General features: G+C 41.4%; 1 protein-coding gene across 3 annotated transcripts in view; it reads left to right on the forward strand.

The window, feature by feature from the left end:
- The first annotated feature begins 8,801 nt into the window (after window positions 1-8,801).
- Window positions 8,802-24,458, forward strand: part of BCKDHB (branched chain keto acid dehydrogenase E1 subunit beta) — a 271,343-nt gene continuing 255,686 nt past the window's right edge. Inside the window, exon 1 of one of the 3 annotated variants that reach the window (XM_070449827.1) lies at window positions 8,802-9,039. In XM_070449827.1, the coding sequence (XP_070305928.1) occupies window positions 8,844-9,039 (196 nt within the window). In that variant the 5' untranslated portion in view covers window positions 8,802-8,843. The remainder of the gene's footprint in view (window positions 9,040-24,458) is intronic. The other 2 variants (XM_070449828.1, XM_020899358.2) reach the window with 2 other exon arrangements.

Below are 24,458 nucleotides of genomic sequence, written 5' to 3' on the forward strand. Positions count from 1 at the left end.
TCTGGAGTGCTTCTCCTTCAGGAGAATAGATGTTGGGACAGCTCTGGAGCTACAGAGTTAGGTCATGGCATCATCTCAACATGAAAAACTAGTATTCAATAAATATTTGTTGAATGAAAAGACAAATGAATAAACATTACTTTGGTCTAGGGAACTTAGCACATGAACATTCTAAAACCAATTTCGAGATGGGTTTGGAGGGAGCAACTTTGATTAAATGACTTATCCTCATATATTCTGTGCTCCTTCAGTTGTAAATGGAAAATTGTGACGTCTGTTCACTATATATTACTTACTTTAAAACCACGAAGTATTTTAAAACTCTTGGATATGAGTGTTATGTATATATTTTGCATTATTAATAGTTTCCAATTAAAAAATTTTCATACTATGCCTGTTAAATTTAATACTGTACATTCATATGCAAACTTATGAAGCATAATAAGCTTGGCGATTTCTTCTTATATTTTCCTTGAAAAGAGTTACTTTAGTTATTTCTTGATTCACACTTCTTGAGAGAAAATAAGGACCATGGGAGAGCAGGCAATAGACACTTTTCAAGGCATTTCTGTCAAACTTTGGTTTGAATTTAATTTTAGCCCTAGCTTCAGTTTTCTCCTCTGTTAAGTAGAGTTAATACCTCAGTTCAGTTGCTCAGTTGTGTCCGACTCTTTGAGACCACATGGACTGCAGCACGCCAGGCTTTCCTGTCCATCACCAGCTCCCAGAACTTATTCAAACTCACGTCCATCGCATTGGTGATGCCATCCAACCATCCCATCCTCTGTCGTCCCCTTCTCCTCCTGCCTTCAATCTTTCCCAGCATCAGGGTCTTTTCTAATGAGTCAGTTCTTCCCATCAGGTTGTCAGAGTATTGGAGTTTCAGCTTCAGCATCAGTCCTTCCAATGAATACCCAGGACTGATCTCCTTTAGGATGGACTGGTTGGATCTCCTGGCAGTCCAAGGGACTCTCAAGAGTCTTCTCCAACACCACAGTTCAAAAACATCAATTCTTCAGTGCTCAGCTTTCTTTGCAGTCCAACTCTCACATCTATACATGACCACTGGAAAACCCATAGCTTTGACTAGATGGACCTTTGTTGGCAAAGTAATGTCTCTGCTTTTTAATATGCTGTCTAGGTTGGTCATGCTGTCCAGGTTAGCATGCTGTTTAGGTAGGAGTTAATACATACCTCCTAGGAGAGATGAGGATAAAATAAAATCATGTCTATAATGTTTGGGATTGCCTTGTCATTACTTGATGGAGGCAAAGGCAGATACACAGAAATGCTAAAATGAAATTGCTGCCAGAAAGTGAAGTAATAAAGGCATTTCAAAATTTGTGTGCTGGGATTTCCCTTGTGGTCCAGTGGCTAAAACTCTGTGCTCCCAATGCACTGGGCTTGGGTTTGATCCCTCGTTGGGGAACTAAAATCGCACATGTCTCAACATGGGTTCACATGCTGCAACTAAGACCCAGCAGAGCCAAATAAATAAAAATATATATTTAAAAAATTGTGTGTTGACTTAGGAAAATTGAATCACAAATTTTCATGAACAAATGTAGTATGAAAATCTTTGTAATACTTGCATTTTTCTTCTCTACTAAGAAGTGGCAATTTTTATTATCTTCTGCCACCTGGTGCCTTGACCAAGTTACTACATCCCATAAGTGTGAGTAATAATAAAATGCTATTATTAAACTATTATTACTAAAATAATAATATTTAGTTATTATTAAAAATAAAATCAGTAAATATTATTTAGATATTTTTCTGGGGTAGTCACTATATCAAACCTACATAAATTAGCTAATCAATGAATTCAACAACCACTTATTGAGTACAGCTATGTATCAGCAACTTTAATGTATTATGTGGTTTTATTATCATGACATCCTTTTAGGTAAGTTTCACATTCTCCCCATGAGACTTAGAAGGAATAAGGGATATACCCTCCAAGGTCATACAGCAGGAGAGGAAGGAAGTGGGATTTAAACCAATTATTTTTCTCACTGCCTTTATAATATATGGTGGTTAATCTACTCCAGTTTATTGATGTAGCAATTTTTATTTCATGGGATGATGATGACTCCAATATAACAACCTTATCAATCAAATTTTATCACCGTCTACTTAGACTCAATGTCAATCCACCTCATACTAATAGTAAGAACAAGTGAATTTGGAGTGTTTAGACTTCTGTGTGTTCTAACTATTCTGGAGAAATAGATTGCATGTTTTTAATTTGCTTTCCCTTTTCTCTGTTTCTTTTTTAGAAGATGTAGAGGAATTCAAATTTATTCTGCAGAAATTCAGAAACATATTAAAATAGGCTTATAGTCTGGTTTCACTCTAGTTTGAAGAATTCAGAGGAAGGATTTTCATGGTGAAATGTTTACAACTGGAGGGACTACACAGGCATCTCCAGGCAGGTTTCTTTTATTCTAAACACAATGTCCACTTTTGGTTGATAGCAGCTCCTTGATTTATGTTTTGGTTTTTACTTGGCATATAGTCTTGGTCAATAAGATACCTTTCTCCTCCTTAGTCAACAAATAGCAATCAACTAATCTGGGCTAATCAGAATCTCTCCCTTGGGAACTGAATCTTGAACAAAGTCAGTCAAAGACAGTAACAGTTGGAGTCAATTCAACCTTTAGAGTTTTAATATCCTTGTGAGTCTCTGAATTGCCTCCAACTACCTGGATCTTTGGGGATACCTTGTTGGATGCTCTTTCTGAGCTGTTTGCTGCTTCCATTTTGCTGGGTTATCCCATATCTTCTGATTACTGTTGTTATTGTTGTTTCATTGCTAAGTCACGTCTGACTCTTTGTGACCCCATGAACTGTAGCCTGCCAGGCTGCTCTCTCCATGGGATTTCCCAGGCAAGAATACTGGAGTGTGTAGCCATTCCCTTCTCCAGAGGATCTTTCCAACCCTGGAACTGAACCTGCGTCTTCTGCAATGGCAGGCAGATTCTTTACCACTGAGCTACCAGGAAAGCCCCCTTCTAATTATAGTTCTGCTTAAATTAGTCAAATAATCCTAACTGATGAAAGAGTGAGCAGGGTAAGACAATGGCTGCTCTTCTCTAGATAGGGAACACAGTGTATGGAAGAGCTATATTGAATTTATAGGGTTTGTCTGCATAGTGTGTGGACTGGCCATATCCAACACACTGGGGAGGGGAAGCTTATAAGAAATGTAGATACTGTGTGAATCAGCTATATTTCAGAAAAGCTCAGATGCTTTATTCTGTGCTTAATGGATAAGTTTCCCATTGTGAGGACCAGGGAGTCTGAAATTTGAACAAAGTTCTTGGGGATTATTCTGCAAAATATGTTTGAGAAACACAAAAGGGCACAGATTTTGAAATTTGAAAAACATGGATTGGAATGATTTAAGCTGTTTAAGCTGTAGTTGGTCTATTAGCTCTCTGATTCTGTTTTGTCATCTGTAAAATGAGAACAGTTAAGACTATTCATTAAGTTGTTTTAAAAGACTGAAAAGTATATAAAGGACTTTCATATTGCCTCAACAGAGGAGAGTTGCCTCATTCTTGGGTGCTTAGATTCCCAAATCTAATACGTCCAGGTAAAATTGTGAGTAGCCAATATTATGGATGAAAATCATGTAAATCCACAGTGGCAACAACTGGCTACTTGTATGCATCATGTTGTGAACAACTGTATAGTCTTCCTTTAAGTCGTGACTTAGGGAGAATTCTCCTGAAGAATTAGAATAGGTTGCATGCATGCTCAGTCGAATCTGACTCTTTGAGATCCTGTGGACTGTAGCCTGCCAGGCCCCTCTGTCCATGGGATTCTCCAGGCAGGAATACTGGTGGAGGTTGCTATTTCCTCCTCCAGAGGGTCTTCCCAACCCAGGGATTGAACTTGTGTTTCCTGCATTGGCAGGCAGATTCTTTACCATTGAGCTACCTGCTGCTGCTGCTAAGTCGCTTCAGCCGTGTCCGACTCTGTGTGACCCCATAGATGGCAGCGTACCAGGCTCCTCCATCCCTGGGATTCTCCAGGCAAGAACACTGCAGGGGGTTGCCATTGCCTTCTCCAATGCATGAAAGTGAAAAGTGAAAATGAAGTCGCTCAGTCATGCGTTACTCTTCACGACCCCATGGACTGTAGTCTACCAGGCTCCTCCGTGCATGGGATTTTCCAGGCAAGAGTACTGGGTATGAATGCAAAATAGTTGGCTTGTACTTAGAAGTCATGCTCTATTATTTCAAAAAACAACCCACACTTTACATTCTCGAATTGTTTCTCATGCTCCATGTCAAACGAGGTGGACAGGGGCAAGTGATGCTCCTGGTAATGTCACTCCAGGAACAGGCTGACAGCTGCTCTAGCATCTGGAACATTGTGAGTTGATGAGGTAGCAGAAGAAAACATGGAGCATTGGCCACCAGCTCTTAAACTCTTCTACCCAGGAGTGCTCCACACTTGTGCTCAAATTCACTGGCAAAGCAAGTCATGTTGCCATGCCTAATTTCAGGTGTCCAGAGAAGTGCCATCTGCCTAAATCCTTAGAAGCAGAGGGAAGCGAAATACATGCGAGTATCACTGATGCTTACCTTACGGGGCCTGGGCATCGGTGTGTTCTGAAATCTCCCTGAGGGATTCTAACGTGAAAGTTAAGGACCTGGTCTCAGGCTTGCACGCTTTGACAGGAAGGGAGGTAAAAATAACCTGCTCTACTTAAAGCCTCGTATGAACATGGGAAGGTTCAATGTGCACGTGAAGTGATATGGGTGGACTTCTATATTACTTATGTCTATGGGTGGCTTTACATGATGGGGGGACAAATTACTGAGGGTCATAGGCGGTGATCACTGCTCATCTGCCCCTGCTGTCTCCCCTCCTTTTTCACACTGGTCGCCACCAGGAAAATCTAACAGCCTCATAGTCTCTGATGACTCCAGGGGTGCAGTTATTCAAGGTTTTGAAATAATATAAATGGGTAAAAGTCACAACAGGGGACTTCCCTGGTGGCCCAGTGGTTAAGACTTCACCTTCCAATGCAAGGGGTACGGATTCGATCCCTGGTTGGGGATCTAAGATCCCACATACCTCTTGGCCAAAAAAACAAAACATAAAACAGAAGTATCACCAACTCAATGGACATGAGTTTGAGCAAACTCCAGGAGATAGTGAAGGACAGGAAAGCCTGGCCTGCTGTAATCCATGAGGTTGCAAACAGTGGGATATGACTTAGTAACTGAACACCACCACCAAACAGAAGCAATATTGTAACAAATTTAATAAATACTTTAAAAATGGTCCACATAAAAATCTTTTTAAGAAGTCACAACAGAAAATGCAGGGAAGGTAGAATATGGGTCTCAAAACTTTCTTGCAGTCCCTACTCATTCTGTCAACCATAACTAATAAGGCTTTTGGAAACTTGGCAATACTCACAAATTATCCTGGGAATTCAAAAAACTCACTACTGCCAGGCTGGCATGTTTTTTGTTTGTTTGTTTGTTTACAGATAAGTGACCATCTCTGAAACTTGGTTATGCATACAGGCAGGTATCAATATTTGGAGCGGTAATCTGAGGCATCATTTGTATCTAAGTTCTTCCACCTGGCTGATCACAAATACCAGATATGTCACTTTGAAGGATGCCCTTTCTGCAGTATCTGCTCTCAGGGTTTCTTCCATGCGGGCTGGTTCAGATTCCTAAAGGATCAATCACAAGGCATCTCATGCCCCTGCAGGAGATAAGAAGCCAGAGAGAAATTGTCTAGATACTTAGGAAGGGTGGACAGAGGGGTAACTCACACGCTGGGTGTACAGGTGGGTTAGATCCAAGGTTTGGCTTAAAGTAAGTTTCATTAAAACACAGGACCTGGTGCATGGAAGGCTCTCAATACACACTCATGAATAGTAGAATCAGAAAATTAACAACTAGAAAGACCCTAAATGTTAAAGTGTTAATCACTCAGTCATATCTGACTCTTTGTGACCCCATGGACTGCAGCCTGCCAAGCTCCTCTGTCCATGGAATTCTCCAGGGAAGAACACTGGAGTGGGTAGCCATTCCCTTCAGGGAATCTTCTCAACCCAGGGATCGAACTCAGATCTCCTGCACTGCAGACAGATTCTCTACCATTGGAGACACCAGGGAATGAGGCATAAATGAAATGAAGCATAAATCATGTCATTATTTTAGTCTCTATTCATTAGTATAGTCTGCATAAAGAGACTCCTTTAATAGTGTTCGTCCATCCTGTACTTGACGATCTCCAATGATATGGAATTTATTACAGTTGGTCCTCCACATCTGTGAGTTCTGCATCCATGGATGCAACCTGATACAGATCAAAAGTATTTGGGAAAAAAATTCCAAAAAGCAAAACTTGAATTTGCTATATACCAGCAATTATTTATAGAACATTTACCTTGCACTAGGTATTATAAGTAATCTAGAGATGACAAAGCATAAGAGAGGATGTGCATTGATTATATGCAAACACTGTATCATTTTATATGAGGGGCTTGAGCATCCTTGGATTTTGGTATCCTTGAGGGATTCTGGAATCAATCCCAGGGGGATACTGAAAAACAATTGTACTTCCTAAGACCATGAAAAGAGTCTACTTAGTAAGTTGTTTTTATTCAGCTGGCATTTGCTTCTTTTGTTTCTTGTTCTTTCCTCTGAAACTCATTGAACTGAGTGAAGCTTAGTGTAAACTATGAAGTTTGTGTGATTACAATATGTATACATTCATTGATCATAGCAAATGTACCACTCTAGTATGAAATGTTGATAGTAGGGGAGTCTGCCTTTGTGTGAGTGCGGACTATCAGCAAACTGAGAAAATGCAACTTGATTGTTTTTTATCCTTGCTTTTTGCCCTCTTTTTTAAAAATTAAAATTTGACTATAAACATGTAATTTCATTTTGTTGCCCCCTCCCTTCATTCAAATAAAATAAAAAATACCCTCATTCACATAAAAATACACAGTATAGTGTGCACATGCACACGCGCGCGCGCACACACACACACACACACACACACCATGAAACAGAAGAGGTGACCATAACAACAACAACAACAACAAAAAAAAAAGATGAAAAATCCCCCAAAAGTTGAATCTGGGAGGCTTGACAGGAACAACGGAGACAATTCTGGTGCTCGTTTGAGCAGTTTTGAATTCCTGTCTCCGACCCCCTCCCCTGGAATAACTGCTACTTCTTTGAAAGAGACCACTGTGCTGAGTGACTGGAAGTCTCTTCACTGGAGGACTCATCTCCACGCTGTCAGAGCTGTTCCTGATGTTGCTGCGGGGGTCCTTGTTTGAGCAGAGGGCTGCTGCCCACTCATGCTTGTCAAGAGACCTGTTGCCAGACTGCTGCTTGTCCTGTGATGCCTCCTTCCAGGACTTCTCCTTGGAGACTCATCTGTGTTGTGTACTATTTGCAATAAGCTGAGTGATCTATGAATGGGGAAAAAAAAATCCTGTCTCTTAACCCCAATCAGAAAACAGACAGCTGGTGCCTCTCTTTGCCTCTCCTTTCCCCATTTCTTCTCTTCTTTGCTGTTGTTCAGACGCTAAGTCATGTCTAACTCTTTGTGACCCCATGAACTGTAGCATGCCAGGCTTCTCTGTCCATTACTATCTCCCTGAGTTTGTTCAAACTCATGTCCATTGGGTCAGTGATGCCAACCAACCACTTCATCCTCTGTCGCCCCCTTCTCCTCTTACCCTCAATTTTCCCCAGCATCAAGGTCTTTCCCAATGAGTCAGGTCTTTGCATCAGGTGGCCAAAGTCTCCTTGCAAAACCAAAGATGAGCCGGGAGGTCAGGAATAGCAGAAGGGGAACATCCTTTCCCCTGCTCCTTCCCTTTAATTCTTCCCCTTTCTTCTTCAAATTCTGCTTGGGGCCTGTACTTTTCCACTTTCATCGGATGTAAACACTTTCATTCTTCTCTCTACCATATTTTGCTGTAAAGCGAAAATTCATTGATAGAGAAAGTATCCTTTTATTTTTATTTTGAAAGTATACTTTGAAACATTTGAGTTTTTAAGAGGAAAATTTACAAAGTTTATTATTTTAAATGTAAATTAAGAAATTCTTAATTTCCCCAGGTCTCTAAGCTAATCAGGTCATTTTCGCTGCACCTGGGCAAAAATGCACCTGAATTCCTATGAAGTGTATTTGCAGGTAAAATAGAAGTTTTACCTCTTTCCCTCGCGTTTAAACCCAGAAAAACAAAATTAATAAAAGAAAATCAATACATACTTAAGCACACAGGGAGAGTTTGAATAAACAACGGAGGCTTACAGCACTGATTCCCGCAGTGTTCTGAAAGCCCAAACTAATAACCAAATGCCAATCCACAACCCTTTCCATCTCTTGGAGGATAATAGAGGTAAAGAATGGGAGAGGTAAGAAAGGGTTCCATTTCAAAAGAAAACAGAAATCTTAAGGTGAAAAAGCCATCAGAACCTCACGACGCAGATGACACTGGAAAACGCAGGAACCCAGACCGAGTGGGAAATTGGCGGACAGGCGTGCGGGACCCTTGACTTCGCAGCTGACCCCAGCAAGACTCCACCTCTAGGAACCATCTCATTGGAGCTCACCTGTCAGCTAGCATCCGCCCCAGCCCCATTTCCGCATGCGCACCACGGGCCAACGCGGCAGGGTCTTCTTGCAGCCCGCCCCACCCCCAAAATTCCGGGTTCTGATTGGTCCTCCTGGCAGGTCTGCCCCTTCGGCCCAGCCAATGGGAAAGCCGTCTCGGCTCTCCGCCCTCCCGGCCAGCAGCGGGCGGCCCGGTAGTCTGCGAATCTGGGTGGTGAGCGGGGATGGCGGTGGTGGCGGCGTCCGCGGGCCGGCTGCTGCGGCTCCGCGCGGCCGGGGCCGAGGGACCCTGGCGTCGGCTGCGTGGCGCGGGGCTGCCGCGGGGCTTCCTGCAGTCCGCCTCGGCCTACGAGGCTGCGGCCCAGAGGCGTCAGGTGGCTCACTTCACTTTCCAGCCTGACCGGGAGCCCGTGGAATACGGTGAGCGAGGGGCCGCCCTGTCCTCCCCGCTGCAGCCCAGTCTCGCAGCCCGGTGGGAGCTCACTGAGGGTGCGCCCTGCCCGTCCTCGGCGAGGGCCGGCAGGCTGACCTCCTTGCACCCCACAGAGTCCCTGCCCTGCTCTCGAGAGTCCGCTACCTGTGGGTCTGTGATTTCCTCCTTAGTTCCATGTTCGTGCTTTCAAGAGGCAGCCCCTCGGAGCGAGATGGGTGAGAGGGCGCGCGGGGTGTGCTAGGGCCCCAGAGTGGAGGGGCGGTGCTGGGGAACGCCTCTTTTTCTCCGCTCTCTTATCCTTGCTTTTCCACGTACGTCCCCCTCTCCCCCTTCACCCCAGAGTTGTCCCAGCTTGCCCACGGAGGGGCCACAAACTACAGGCAGAGAGGTATGTTTAAAGAAAAAAGCAGTCCCCCCTCCCCTTTTTATTTTTGTTTATTTTATTAGGTAAGAGAAAACAGAGGGACTAATGTAACTGAATTGGTTTTCCCAAGGTCACAGAGCAGCTTCTTCCTAGAGATGCGAAACAGCCATCTTCCTTTCTATCTGAGCTTAGCAGTGAGCTTGTGCTGGGCAAGGCTGCCACTTAGCCAAGGAAGGGTAAGCGGTGTGGGTAATGGGTGGAGGAAGCCATCGAATGCTTCCAAGTGCGGCAAAGACTCACCGAATGACAGTTGCATGACTGTTACAGCTGAGTTTTCTGTAACCTCCGAAAGATCCAGTGCCTATCATTGCAACGTTGGGAACAGTAGGAAAACAGTTAACTTTTCCTTGGCTGGCTAATCACTTCTTCCATGCTAGAGCTGACGTTTGGGGAAGTGTGTCAGTATTTACTTGTGAGTAATAAAAATGAATATTTATTGAGCGCTAACCTCAGGCAGGCCCTGGACTGAGAAATTTACATTCATTCTCTTATTTGATGGTTAGGACAATCTTAAGAGGTAGGTAATCTTTTTTTTTTTTTTTTTTTCCACCCTCAGTTTTTTAGTTGGGTAGCTGAGATCTTGAGATAGTTTGTCCTGGATTACACAGAGAAGTTAGTGGTATAGTGTTGCAGAGTGGGAGACCACTGAAGCAACTTAGCATGCACACAGCTTTGGAATCTAATTATTCAGATTCCGGAGATTCCATTCTAAACAGTGTGCTAAACTGCATGTGGAAATTATTTACTAAGAGGTGTTCTGGTTTTGTGAAATAGTAGACACTGTAAAGGTGAACACAGTTTTTTCTCACCAACAAAATGAACCTTGAATTCTGTCTTCAAAGAAACTAGCCCAATACTTGAGAAATAAAGCATAGGTCTTCTTAACCTCCTTCTGTAATTATAGAATTACTAAAGCTTGAGTAAAATGATAATAAAATGCTTGTTTTTATAAAAATAACAAAAGAATATTACAGATAATTTGGATAATAGAAAAAACAAAAAAGATACTCTCAACACCCACTACTGTAAATATTGCTAGTATTTCTGGATGTATCCTTTTAGGGATTTCATTCAGTTTAGTAGAATTAAAGAATTCCACTAATAAAATGGGGCTTCCTAGATGGCTCAGCTGGTAAAGAATCTGCCTGCCAATGCAGGAGACATGGGCTGGATTCCTGGGTTGGGAAGATCCCCTGGAGGAGGAAATGGCAACCCACTCCAGTATTCTTGCTGGGATAATCCCAGGGACACAGGAGCCTAGTGGGCTACAGTCCATAGAGTCATAAAGAGTTGGATACAACTGAGTGACTGAGCACACACACACTAAAATGAATGGAATAAAAATTTCCCATAATTGTAGTTTTAATATAAATACAATCTGCATTATTTAATCAGAAGCCTTTCCCCATATTGTTATATAGTTTTTTATAGCCTTCTTTAGAAGAAGACATGTTTTGGGAATTCCCTGGCAGTCCAGTGGTTAGGACTCCATGCTTTCACGGTGGAGGTCCTGGTTCCAATCCCTGGTAGAGGGACTAAGATCCTGCAAGCTGTGTGACATAACCACCGCCCCCCCCCCCCCCCCAAAAAAAAAAACCTGTTCTGTTGAACAGAAACATTGTATAGGTCAGTGGTTAAAATCTTGGCTATAGAATCAGATTGGCCTAGGTTCTATCTTTATCCTTACCTATAACTTTAATAAACTTATCACTTAACCCTCTGTAAGCCTCAGTTTATGAGGACTTAATATCTACTTTGGAAGGTTTTTATGAGGATTAAATAAGGATAATGTGTGTAATGTACTTAAAACAGTCTCTAAGAAGCAATCACTCAGAAAGTAAATGGAAATTTAATAATTACCTTTATACTTTTGTTGTTACAGTTTTGCAGTGTTATAAATAATGCAGATGGAAACATTTCTTGCATCTTTTATGTATCTGAGATTATTTCTTTAGGATAAAGAGTAAGTTCAGGGGTGAGATTTGGTACTTGAAGATATGAACACTTCAATGGATTTTTAATGCATAGTTCAGATTACCAGTTGATACTCTTATTTGCAGTATGAATGTGAGTACTGGGTATCATGCTAAAATCACAGGTGTGCTGTGATCCTGTGATTTGTGGTGAAATACAAATTTGTGGTGTTTGTTCTGTTCCTGGCACAGAACCCTTGAAAATTCCCATGATGAGAGCAATAAAAATGTCTTTAGTTGTATTACTGTTTGGTAAACCCTGACATTACTGAAGGGGCTTCCCAGGTGTGCTAGTGGTAAAGAAATCACCTGCCAATGCAAGAGATGTGGGTTTGATCCCTGGGTCAAGAAGATCCCCTGGAAGAGGAATGGCAACCCGCTCCAGTGCTCTTGCCTGGAGAATCCCAGGGACAGAGGAGCCTGGAGGGTTTCTGTCCATGGAGTCACAGAGCTGGACACGACTGAAGTGACTTAGCATACAGCACACAAAGTTACCTAAGGATGGGGATTATCGCCAGATGTGCTTAGAGAGTTGGAACTTGAAGTCCTACCCCGCTCACCTCTGGAAAGGGTAGGGGGACCTCCAGGTCATTGGATTGCCAATGGCCAGTGATTTAATCAGCCATGCCTATCTAGTGACACCTCCCTGAAACCCCAAAGGAGAGGGTTCTGAGAGCTTCCGAAGGAGTGGCGCTGTCAGAGAACATCTCACATCTTTCCACACACCTTGCTGTTTGCAGCTCTTCCATCTGGCTGTTTCTGAGTTATATGTATTTTATAATAAACTGGTGATCTAGTAAGTAAAATGTTTGAGTTCTGTGAGATGCTCTAGCAAATTAATTGAACCTAAAGAGGAGTTGTGAGAGCCTCTGATCTTATGTCCATTGGTCAGAAGCAGAGGTGATAACCTGCACGTGGTGTTGGCACCTGAATCAGGGGAGGGGCAGTCTTGTAGGACTGAGCCCTTAACATGTAGGATCTGACATTATGGGAGATCATATGAGAATTGAGTTGACACCTGGTTGGAGACTTGCTCGGTGATATGTTAAAATACCCACACTTTGGCATTGGTTGTCAGAATTGTATGTGCTCATGTGCGTGCATGCGCACACACACACTCACACTAACTCACTCACTGTGGGGTATTTTGTGCTAACTGCACTTTTGTTTTAATATGCATTTATTTCATTTCTATTGAATATGTTCCCATGTATTTGTTTGTTAGATTTCTTTGCACTTGTATGAATTAAATGTTCCTTGTCTTTGTGTACTTTAGAAGTTTGTACATGGTGTACTTTTTTCTGTCAGTACTAATGCTACCTACCATTTTTGAGCAGCTGCTCTATTCCAGGTGGTGTTATAGACATCATTCTATAATCCTCCCAGGAACCTTGTTGAATTAAAGAGCATTATGCTCGTTTTATTTTTCTGGGCTCCGAAATCACTGCAGATGGTGATTGCAGCCATGAAATTAAAAGATGCTTACTCCTTGGAAGAAAAGTTATGACCAACCTAGACAGCATATTAAAAAGCAGAGACATTACTTTGTCAACAAAGGTCCTTCTAGTCAAGGCTATGGTTTTCCCAGTAGTCATGTATGGATGTCAGAGCTGGACTATAAAGAAAGCTGAGCGCTGAAGAATTGATGCTTTTGAACTGTGGTATTGGAGAAGACTCTTGAGAATTCTTTGGACTGCAAGGAGATCCAACCAGTCCATCCTAAAGGAGATCAGTCCTGGGTGTTCATTGGAAGGACTGATGTTGAAGCTGAAACTCCAATACTTTGGTCACTTGATGTGAAGAGCTGACTCATTTGAAAAGACTCTGATGCTGGGAAAGATTGAGGGCAGGAGGAGAAGGGGATAGCAGAGGAAAAGATGGTTGGATGACATCACTGACTCAATGGATTTGGGTGAACTCCGGGAGTTGGTGATGGACAGGGAGGCCTGGTGTGCTGCGGTTCATGGGGTCTCAAAGAATCAGGCACAAGTGAGCAACTGAACTGAACTGATGCTCATTTTACAGATGAGAAAATTGAGGCTTAGAGATGTTGGTGGCTCGCCCAAGTCTGATAAGTAACAGGACAAGAATTTGAACCCATACGTGTCTAACTCCAAAGCCTCCTATACAAATGTACTAATGTTTTGTGTGGTAAAGATACTAATGAATATATTTATTCTCTCTCTGTCTTAATATATTGTTATCTCTCTGCTTTTCACTTGTGCTGCAAAGAATTTTTATTCTTTTATTTTGATTATTTTGACACATGTAAGGGCCTCCCTAAATAGAGTAGTGGGCACAGTGGACTCTGAGGAGGTGACATTTAAACTGTACTGTGAAAAAAAAGGTAAAGGACTCACTTCTGCAAGGACCAGAGGGCAAGTTTGTTTTTCAGGAAGAAACAAGGGCCAGCAAGGGTGAAGTCCCTGGGGGTGGGGTGAGTTTGTGATGTAGGACCCGAGAAAGCCACTGTGGTTGGGATGTTCTGAGTAGGGGATGGCAGACAGCTCTCAAAGGTCAAGTGTAGAAGGAAGAGTCCTTGTTTTGTGGGGATGAGGTGTTATTTCCAGCAGATTAAATCCCCAAGGTACCAGTGAGTTCTGTTCCGAGCGCATGTGCGAAGTTCAGTTTGCTGGTAAGTCCGACAAAGTTAGCCTAGGTACCCAACTAACTCAATCTATGATATAGTACTGTACTGTAATAGGTTTATAATATGTTCACATCTTCCAAAGTTCACAACTTGAAGGTTAACATGTAGGGGACTTACTGTATTAGAATTTTTAGTGTCGGGAACAATATAAGTAACAAGAGGTTAGAAAGCATGAAGTTTATATGAGGAATAGGAATTAGTTTATTTGGAGGAAAACGGGAAGGGGTAGGAAATAAGTTTGGAAGAGTAAATGGAGGCCTCGAAAACTAGGACAAAAGTTAGGGAGGAGAAAAGATTGAATATCTGCAATGTGCTTTTCACTGCACTGATGTATTAAGTACAGGTTCAGATAGTCTTCTGTGGGTGATGGAGGGCCATGGACTGTTTGGCAAGAAAGTGGCCCGAGATGTACTCATGTTATATTCTTAGGCAAGTTTATAGAATGGATTGCTGAAGGGAAAGTAAGGAGATCGAGAGATGGGTCATAGATCGAGAGACAATAATTGTCATGTAGAGGATATAATTGCTTGCACTTGGGGAGTGTCCATGGGAATGGTTGTGCGTTTGGGAGGCATTGACCAAATTTGTTGCTGTTTTGCATACTTGGGGGTCAGTCAGAAGGTGTAGCCAAGGTGGCTTGACATTTTCAGCATGGGAGCCCAAAAAGGATGGTCAAGTGGTGGTCTCACTGATAGAAATGAGGGCTGCCAGAGGAGAGGCATGTTTTTGGAGAGAGAGAGAGAGAGAGATGACTTAAATTTTGGATGTGTTGAGAGGCTTAGTCCTTTTGGGCTGCTATAGGAAAAATACCAGTAGACTGAGTGGCTTATAAACAACAGAAATTTGTTTCTTAGAGTTCTGTTAAGTCCAAGGTCGCAGCACTGGTAGATGATTTGGTGTCTAGCAAGGATCTGCTTCTTGGTTCTTAGCCATCTTCTCGCCATGCCCTCACATAGTGGAGGGGTTGAGAGAGCTCTCTGGGATCTCTTTCATAAGGGCACTAATCCCACTCTTGAGATCTCAACCCTCATGAGCTAATCGCTACCTGCAGGGCCCGCCTCCAAATACCATCACACTGGGAATTAAGTTTCAACATCAGCATTTAGGGGGACACAAACATTGTGTCTCTAGCATTGGCAGTGTGGGCAGAAGACAGCACTATGAGGTGGGTTGGTCTGATTCTAATCTGGCACCAGAACACCGATGTCAAAGGTGCGAACCTTTGGGAGCAGATCGTTCTCTCCATGTCTCTGCTCATCTTACTCAGGATTGCTCCGTTGTGTGTCCTTCCTCATTTCTGCTTCTACTCCACGTTTCCTCTTCTGACTGACATCACTGTTGCTCATCCAAGCCCTTCATGGTACCCCATAGAGTGAAGATCAGGATGAGAGCAGACGCTTGATCAGCGCTCAGCATCTGCCAGACACACGTGGGTGCCTCCCATATAACTGAGTCCTTTAGCCCTCATGTAACAGTGCTGTAAGAGAATGTTAGCCTGCACTTTGTAACTTAGCATTGCGACACTGGCCGTGTGCATTAGTCTTAAGCTTTTGTTGCCTTGTCTGTACTGTCTCAGAGGGTCGCTGTGGTCACTCAGTAAAATAATCCCTGCAATTACTGGCCCAATGGGTACCAGGCACCAGTAATTGCATAGATTCTCTTACTGAGTGGGGGAGGGAAGGTTAACCAGTGCAGAGTAGATGCTCCATAAATATTGGACATTTGATAGTAGCTATCTCACTGGATTCTCACAGTCGTCCTACATTATTAGATAGTATTATCCATGCTTTGTAGCAAAGGAGGCTGAATGTCAGTAAAGTAGCTTTCCCAAAGTCACACAGGGAGTGACTGGCGTACCATGGTCTCGGGTGCTTTAACTGTGGATTGTCTCTGTCGCCCTTCCGTGTTGCCACGGGCTGCAAAGGGAATAGTTGCTGAGAATAACTGAGGACTGCTCATCAGACTGGTTCTGCAGCATCACCTTCCCTCACTCCCCTTTGCCCGGAATTGTCATCGACTTGTGACATTGGTAGAAGTTTTTTCCCTGCTTCATTCCTCTGTTTTTAAGCGGTTGATGAACAATTTGCTCTGTGTATTTTTTAATTTTTAAGAAACAGCCTCATGAGTTTATTTGCTCAGCCATTCACTCAGCAGATATTTACTGAGCACCTATGACATGTTAGATACTGTTGTAAGGTCTGAGCACATTGCTCTGATCAAAGGCACTTAAGAACCTCTGCCCTCTTGGAGTTTATGTTTTATTATGTCCCTTACATCCTGCCAGCATGCCACTTTATTTTTGCAGCAATGATAATGACCTGGCTTATTTTTTATTTAAAATTAAAATGCTTTTTATTCTATTACAGGATATTAAATATAGTTCCCTGTGCTATACAGTCTATTTTATATATAGTAGTTTGATCTGCTCGTCTCAAACTCCTGATTTATTGCCTCCTCCTTCTTTGGTAACTGTAAGTTTTGTTTTCTATGTCTGTGAGTCTGTTTCTACTTTGTAAATAAGTTCATTTGTAGCATATTTTAGACTCCACATATAACTGATATTTGTCTTTTTTTTCTGACTTAATTGGGCTTCCCTGGTGGCTCAGCTGGTAAAGATTCTTCCTGCAGTGAGGGAGAACCAGGTTCGATCCCTGGGTCAGGAAGATCCCCTGTAGAAAGAAATTGCAACCCACTCCAGTATTCTTGCCTGGAAAATCCCATGGACAGAGGAGCCTGGCGGGCTACAGTCCATGGGGTCACAAAGAGTCGGACAAGACTGAGCTTTGAACTCTGACTTAATGCACTTAGTATTATAATCTCTAGGTTGATCCATGTTTTTGAAAATGGCATTATTTCATTCCTTTTTTATGGATGAGTACTATTCCATTGTGTATATGTACTGTATCTTCTTTATCCGCTTGTCTGTTGATGGACATTTAGATTGCTTCCATGTCTTGGCTATTGTAAATAGTGCTGCAGTGAACACTGGACTGTAAGTATCTTTTCGAATTAGAGTTTTCTCTGGATATATGACAAGGAATGGGATTGTGGGATCATATGGTAGCTCTAATTTTAGTTTTTTAAGGGACTTGATACTGTTTTCCAGTGTGGGTTACATCCCCACCATCAGTGTTGGTGCGGGGGGTTCCTTTTCTCCACACCCTCTCCTGCGTTTATTTGTAGGTGTTTTAATGATGGCCATCTGACCAGTGTGAGGTAATACCTCATTGTAATTTTGATGTGCATTTCTTTAATAATTAGCAAAACTGATCATCTTTTCTTTTGCTTCTTGGCCAGATGATGACCTGTTTGTTGGTGATGTTCTATTTAGGACAGTTTTGAGTAAGCAGTTCTGAGTGAGTGAGTGAAAGTCACTCAGTCGTATCTGACTCTGCGACCCCATGGACTATACAGTCCATGGAATTCTCCAGACCAGAATGCTGGAGTGGGTAGCCTTTCCCTTCTCCAGGGGATCTTCCCAATCCAGGGATAGAACCCAGGTCTCCCGCACTGCAGGTGGATTCTTTACCAGCTGAGCCACGGGGGAGCAGCTCTGATCTAGAGGATCAGAGGTTGCCCTTTAGCTTTCATCCTTGACTTGGGAAACTGCACTGCTGTGTATCTTTAAGTTTGTTTTGTTATAACTTTTTATCTTAGGAAAGAAGAGTCATCAGTCCAGCTTTGAAATTTTGCAGCCAGTTAATGATACTGGTAATTGTGTGATTTGGCAACTGGATTTAATAATTTTGTAGTGGTGTTCAGAAATCTTTTTCTTTTCTTTTTTTTTGAAAGTCTTCCCAGTGGCACAGCTCTGATTAGATATGCTCAATGTATGCTTATCTTATCAGGAGGGAAGATTAGGCATACTTTTATCAATAGTTTTTGCTGTCACCTCCAGGAAAATAAGTAATTCTAAGGAAAATAAATATTTAAATTATATTACCTCTGAGTAACTTATGATTTCTTCCTGACTCGTCCTGAAATCATACTGCATATTTAAAAAGAATCAAAAGTAAATATTGTTGTATTAAAAATTGTCATTTAAAGCTTTTAAAACCATCTAGTAGAATAGCAGTTAATCCAAAACCCCCAAATTCTGATTCTGTTCAGAAAAGTAAGTATTCAGGAATGAAAGATTATGTGTTCATATGGAAATATAACCTTACTTATAAATTGTTTTCATATAAGATGAGCAAATTCTTTGTGGTTATCAAGCAATACTGTCCAGATTCACTCTGTATGATTTTTATTATTAGAGTCTTTACTTTATTCTTGTACTGGAAACTTGCCAAGCTGCAGTTCAATGAGATATCTTAGGGGCATTCAGTATTAATTCAAGTGATCAACAGACTTGAAATAAATACTAACATAGATGTTTAGGCATTTCATCCTCCCTACGGTCTTAGCTGTGAAAATCCTCACAGATTTTCATAGATAAAAATCTTACTTTAGGAAATGTTTGAAAGAGGAGAAGGAGTGGGAATGTCATGGTAGTTGAGTACTGGCACCAGTCAACTCTTTCAAGAATTTTTCTAGAATGAAGAAAAGGGTTTAAATAAAGTACCTATTAAATGATATAGGCTTAGCCTGAAGAAAAATAAATTGTGAGGTAATTATGGACATGGAGTGTGATGGTGATATGACAACAATTTCATGAATAAATTCCTATTCTCCACACCAGAAATATGAGTAGAAACAGGCTTTATTATGGGTTCAGAAGGCAGCAGGGCAGATCTGATTGAATATTTGTTGTTTGGTCACTAAGTTGTGTCCGACTCTTCGTGACCCCGTGGACTGCAGCACACCAGGCTTCCCTGTCCTTCACTATCTCTTGGAGGTTGCTCAAACTTACGTGCATTGAGTTGGTGATGATACAGACTGTCATTCAGCAGTGTGGAAGGGATCAGAAAGACATGTGAGCCCAGAGCTGGACAGAGAATCAGAAGGCTGGGTGTCAATGGAAGATGGCAGATTGGAGGTATCCTGAGTCAGAGCCTGCTGTGGAGCCAGGCTGTTCCGGGTATGGGTCTCCAGGAAAAGGACAGGTGACCATGGTCTCATGGCTGCGGGTTGAAGGCAACAGCAGTTGCTGTTGTGATCCAGCCTGGGAATTAGACCTTGGCTTTGAGGATACACAGGCAGCTGAGGTTTACAGAGTTTAGGTGGGCCAGTGGTAGGGGAATAGCAGCAGGCATTGGAGGGATTTGATAGCTGCATGGCTGTGGGTAAAGGTGCATGGATCAGGTGCTGACATGAAGACAGTGGTGGTTTAATTGCTAAGTCGTGTCCGACCCTTGTGACCCCGTGGGCTGTAGCCTGTCAGGCTCCTTCCTCTGTACGTGGGGATTCTCTAGGCAAGAATATTGGAGTGGGTTGCCATTTCCTTCTCCAGGGGATCTTCCTGACCCAGGAATCGAACCTGGGTCTCCTTCATTGCAGGCAGATTCTTTCTTTTTCCACACAGTCAAAGGATTTATTTATTTATTTATTTTTTTGCTTTATTTATTTATGTATTTATTTATTTTATTAGTTGGAGGCTAATTACTTTACATCATTACAGTAGTTTTTGTTATACATTGAAATGAATTAGCCATGGATTTACATGTATTCCCCATCCCCGTCCCCTCTCCCACCTCCCTCTCCACCCGATCCCTCTGGGTCTTCCCAGTGCACCAGGCCCGAGCACTTGTCTCATGCATCCAACCTGGGCTGGTTATCTGTTTCACCGTAGATAATATACATGTTTCAATGCTGTTCTCTTGAAACATCCCACCCTCGCCTTCTCCCAGAGTCCACAAGTCTGTTCTATACATCTGAGTCTCTTTTTCTGTTTTGCATATAGGGTTATCGTTACCATCTTTCTAAATTCCATATATATGTGTTAGTATACTGTAATGGTCTTTATCTTTCTGGCTTACTTCGCTCTGAATAATGGGTTCCAGTTTCATCCATCTCATTAGAACTGATTCAAATGAATTCCTTTTAATGGCTGAGTAATATTCCATGGTGTATATGTACCACAGCTTCCTCATCCATTCGTCTGCTGTTGGGCATCTGGGTTGCTTCCATGTCCTGGCTATTATAAACAGTGCTGCGATGAACATTGGGGTGCACGTGTCTCTTTCAGATCTGGTTTCCTTGGTGTGTATGCCCAGGAGTGGGATTGCTGGGTCATATGGCAGTTCTATTTCCAGTTTTTTAAGAAATCTCCACACTTCTCCATAGTGGCTGTACTAGTTTGCATTCCCACCAACAGTGTAAGAGGGTTCCCTTTTCTCCACACCCTCTCCAGCATTTATTGCTTGTAGACTTTTGGATAGCAGCCATCCTGACTGGCGTGTAATGGTACCTCATTGTGGTTTTGATTTGCATTTCTCTGATAATGAGTGATGTTGAGCATCTTTTCATATGTTTGTTAGCCATCTGTATGTCTTTCTTGGAGAAATGTCTGTTGAGTTCTTTGGCCCATGTTTTGATTGGGTCATTTATTTTTCAGGAGTTGAGCTGGAGGAGTTGCTTGTATATTTTTGAGATTAATCCTTTGTCTGTTGCTTCGTTTGCTATTATTTTCTCCCAATCTGAGGGCTGTCTTTTCACCTTGCTTATAGTTTCCTTTGTTGTGCAAAAGCTTTTAAGTTTCATTAGGTCCCATTTGTTTATTTTTGCTTTTATTTCTGAAATTCTGGGATGTGGGTCATAGAGGATCCTGCTGTGATTTATGTCGGAGAGTGTTTTGCCTATGTTCTCCTCTAGGAGTTTTATAGTTTCTGGTCTTACATTTAGATCTTTAATCCATTTTGAGTTTATTTTTGTGTATGGTGTTAGAAGGTGTTCTAGTTTCATTCTTTTACAGGTGGTTGACCAGTTTTCCCAGCACCACTTGTTAAAGAGGTTATCTTTTTTCCATTGTATATCCTTGCCTCCTTTGTCGAAGATAAGGTGACCATAGGTTCGTGGATTTATCTCTGGGCTTTCCTATTCTGTTCCATTGATCTATATTTCTGTCTTTGTGCCAGTACCATACTGTCTTGATGACTGTGGCTTTGTAGTAGAGTCTGAAGTCAGGCAGGTTGATTCCTCCAGTTCCATTCTTCTTTCTCAGGATTACTTTGGCTATTCGAGGTTTTTTGTATTTCCATACAAATTGTGAAATTATTTGTTCTAGTTCTGTGAAAAATACCGTTGGTAGTTTGATAGGGATTGCATTGAATCTATAGATTGCTTTGGGTAGTATAGCCATTTTGACAATATTGATTCTTCCAATCCATGAACACGGTATATTTCTCCATCTGTTTGTGTCCTCTTTGATTTCTTTCATCAGTGTTTTATAGTTTTCTATGTATAGGTCTTTTGTTTCTTTAGGTAGATATACTCCTAAGTATTTTATTCTTTTTGTTGCAATGGTGAATGGTATTGTTTCCTTAATTTCTCTTTCTGTTTTCTCATTGTTAGTGTATAGGAATGCAAGAGATTTCTGTGTGTTAATTTTATATCCTGCAACTTTACTGTATTCATTGATTAGCTCTAGTAATTTTCTGGTAGACTCTTTAGGGTTTTCTATGCAGAGGATCATGTCATCTGCAAACAGAGAGAGTTTCACTTCTTCTTTTCCTATCTGGATTCCTTTTACTTCTTTTTCTGCCCTGATTGCTGTGGCCAAAACTTCCAAAACTATGTTGAATAGTAGTGGTGAGAGTGGACACCCTTGTCTTGTTCCTGATTTCAGGGGAAATGCTTTCAATTTTTCACCATTGAGGGTGATGCTTGCTGTGGGTTTGTCATATATAGCTTTTATTATGTTGAGGTATGTTCCTTCTATTCCTGCTTTCTGGAGAGTTTTAATCATAAATGGATGTTGAATTTTGTCAAAGGCTTTTTCTGCATCTATTGAGATAATCATATGGTTTTTATCTTTCAATTTGTTAATGTGGTGTATTACATTGATTGACTTGCGGATATTAAAGAATCCTTGCATTCCTGGGATAAAGCCCACTTGGTCATGATGAATGATTTTTTTAATATGTTGTTGGATTCTGTTTGCTAAAATTTTGTTAAGGATTTTTGCATCTATGTTCATCAGTGATATTGGCCTGTAGTTTTCTTTTTTTGTGGCATCTTTGTCTGGTTTTGGAATTAGGGTGATGGTGGCCTCATAGAATGAGTTTGGAAGTTTACCTTCTTCTGCAATTTTCTGGAAGAGTTTGAGTAAGATAGGTGTTAGCTCTTCTCTAAATTTTTGGTAGAATTCAGCTGTGAAGCCATCTGGTCCTGGGCTTTTGTTTGCTGGAAGATTTCTGATTACAGTTTCAATTTCCTTGCTTGTGATCGTTTTGTTAAGATCTTCTATTTCTTCCTGGTTCAGTTTTGGAAAGTTATACTTCTCTAAGAACTTGTCCATTTCTTCCAAGTTGTCCATTTTATTGGCATAGAGCTGCTGGTAGTAGTCTCTTATGATCCTTTGTATTTCAGTGTTGTCTGTTGTGATCTCTCCATTTTCATTTCTAATTTTGTTAATTTGGTTCTTCTCCCTTTGTTTCTTAATGAGTCTTGCTAATGGTTTGTCAATTTTGTTATTTTTTTCAAAAAACCAGCTTTTAGCTTTGTTAATTTTTGCTATGATCTCTTTAGTTTCTTTTGCATTTATTTCTGCCCTAATTTTTAAGATTTCTTTCCTTCTACTAACCCTGGGGTTCTTCATTTCTTCCTCCTCTAGTTGCTTTAGGTGTAGAGTTAGGTTATTTATTTGACTTTTTTCTTGTTTCTTGAGGTAGGCCTGTAATGCTATGAATCTTCCCCTTAGCACTGCTTTTACAGTGTCCCATAGGTTTTGGGTTGTTGTGTTTTCATTTTCATTCATTTCTATGCATATTTTGATTTCTTTTTTAATTTCTTCTATGATTTGTTGGTTATTCAGAAGCGTGTTGTTTAGCCTCCATATGTTTGAATTTTTAATAATTTTTTCCCTGTAATTGAGATCTAATCTTACTGCACTGTGGTCAGAAAAGATGACTGGAATGATTTCAATCTTTTTGAATTTACCAAGACTAGATTTATGGCCCAGGATGTGATCTATTCTGGAGAAGCTTCCGTGTGCACTTGAGAAAAAGGTGAAGTTGATTGTTTTGGGATGAAACGTCCTATAGATGTCAATTAGGTCTAGCTGGTCCATTGTGTCTGTTAAAGTTTGTGTTTCCTTGTTAATTTTCTGTTTAGTTGATCTATCCATAGTTGTGAGTGGGGTATTAAAGTCTCCTACTATTATTGTGTTACTATTAATTTCCTCTTTCATACTCGTTAGCGTTTGCCTTACATATTGCAGTGCTCCTATGTTGGGTGCATATATATTTATAATTGTTATATCTTCTTCTTGGATTGATCCTTTGATCATTATGTAGTATCCATCTTTGTCTCTTTTCACAGCCTTTATTTGAAAGTCTATTTTATCCGATATGAGTATTGCGACTCCTGCTTTCTTTTGGTCTCCGTTTGCGTGGAATATTTTTTTCCAGCCCTTCACTTTTAGTCTGTATGTGTCCCTTGCTTTGAGGTGGGTCTCTTGTAGACAGCATATATAGGGGTCTTGCTTTTGTATCCATTCAGCCAGCCTTTGTCTTTTGGTTGGGGCATTCAACCCATTTACATTTAAGGTAATTATTGATAGGTATGGTCCCGTTGCCATTTATTTTGTTGTTTGGGGTTCACGTTTATACCACCTTTCTGTGTTTCCTGTTGCAGGCAGATTCTTTACCAACTGAGCTACGAAGACAGAGCCTGAACATCAGAGAAGACACAGGCAGAAAGGAGCCTTTTTTTGATCTGAGTTGTGTTTTCACAGATGATTTGACCGTAAATTTCTAGGAAGACCATGGGCACTGGGCAGCACTGAGGCTTAAATCAAAGCCCTAAAATCATGATTATTTATGAATTCTGACATTTGGAACTTTATCAAATAAAGCTTCATACCATTCAGAATAATGCCGAGGTCAAGATGAGGGACACAGACACAGTCCAGAGTCTAACAAAAATTAGCTCACTGGTCATGCACTCTTCACTGTTCTGTGCATTTATTGTTCCATTTAATCCTCTTAACAGCCCATTTAGGGAGATAGAGATTGGCTGGCAGAGAGTCTACTTAAGCAATAAGATAATAGGAAGGAACAAGCTGTCATGTTAAGGCATGGAACTGTGGAGTTCTCCAAACCCTAGCGGGCTCAGCTGGTAAAGAATCTGCCTGCAAAGCGGGAGACCTGGGTTCAGTCCCTGGGTTGGGAAGATCCCCTGGAGAAGTGAAAGGCTACCCACTCCAGTATTCTGGCCTGGAGAATTCCATGGACTGTATAGTCCATGGGGTTGTAAAGA

Source organism: Odocoileus virginianus, chromosome 19 (assembly GCF_023699985.2).
Source record: "Odocoileus virginianus isolate 20LAN1187 ecotype Illinois chromosome 19, Ovbor_1.2, whole genome shotgun sequence".
NCBI lineage: Eukaryota > Metazoa > Chordata > Mammalia > Artiodactyla > Cervidae > Odocoileus > Odocoileus virginianus.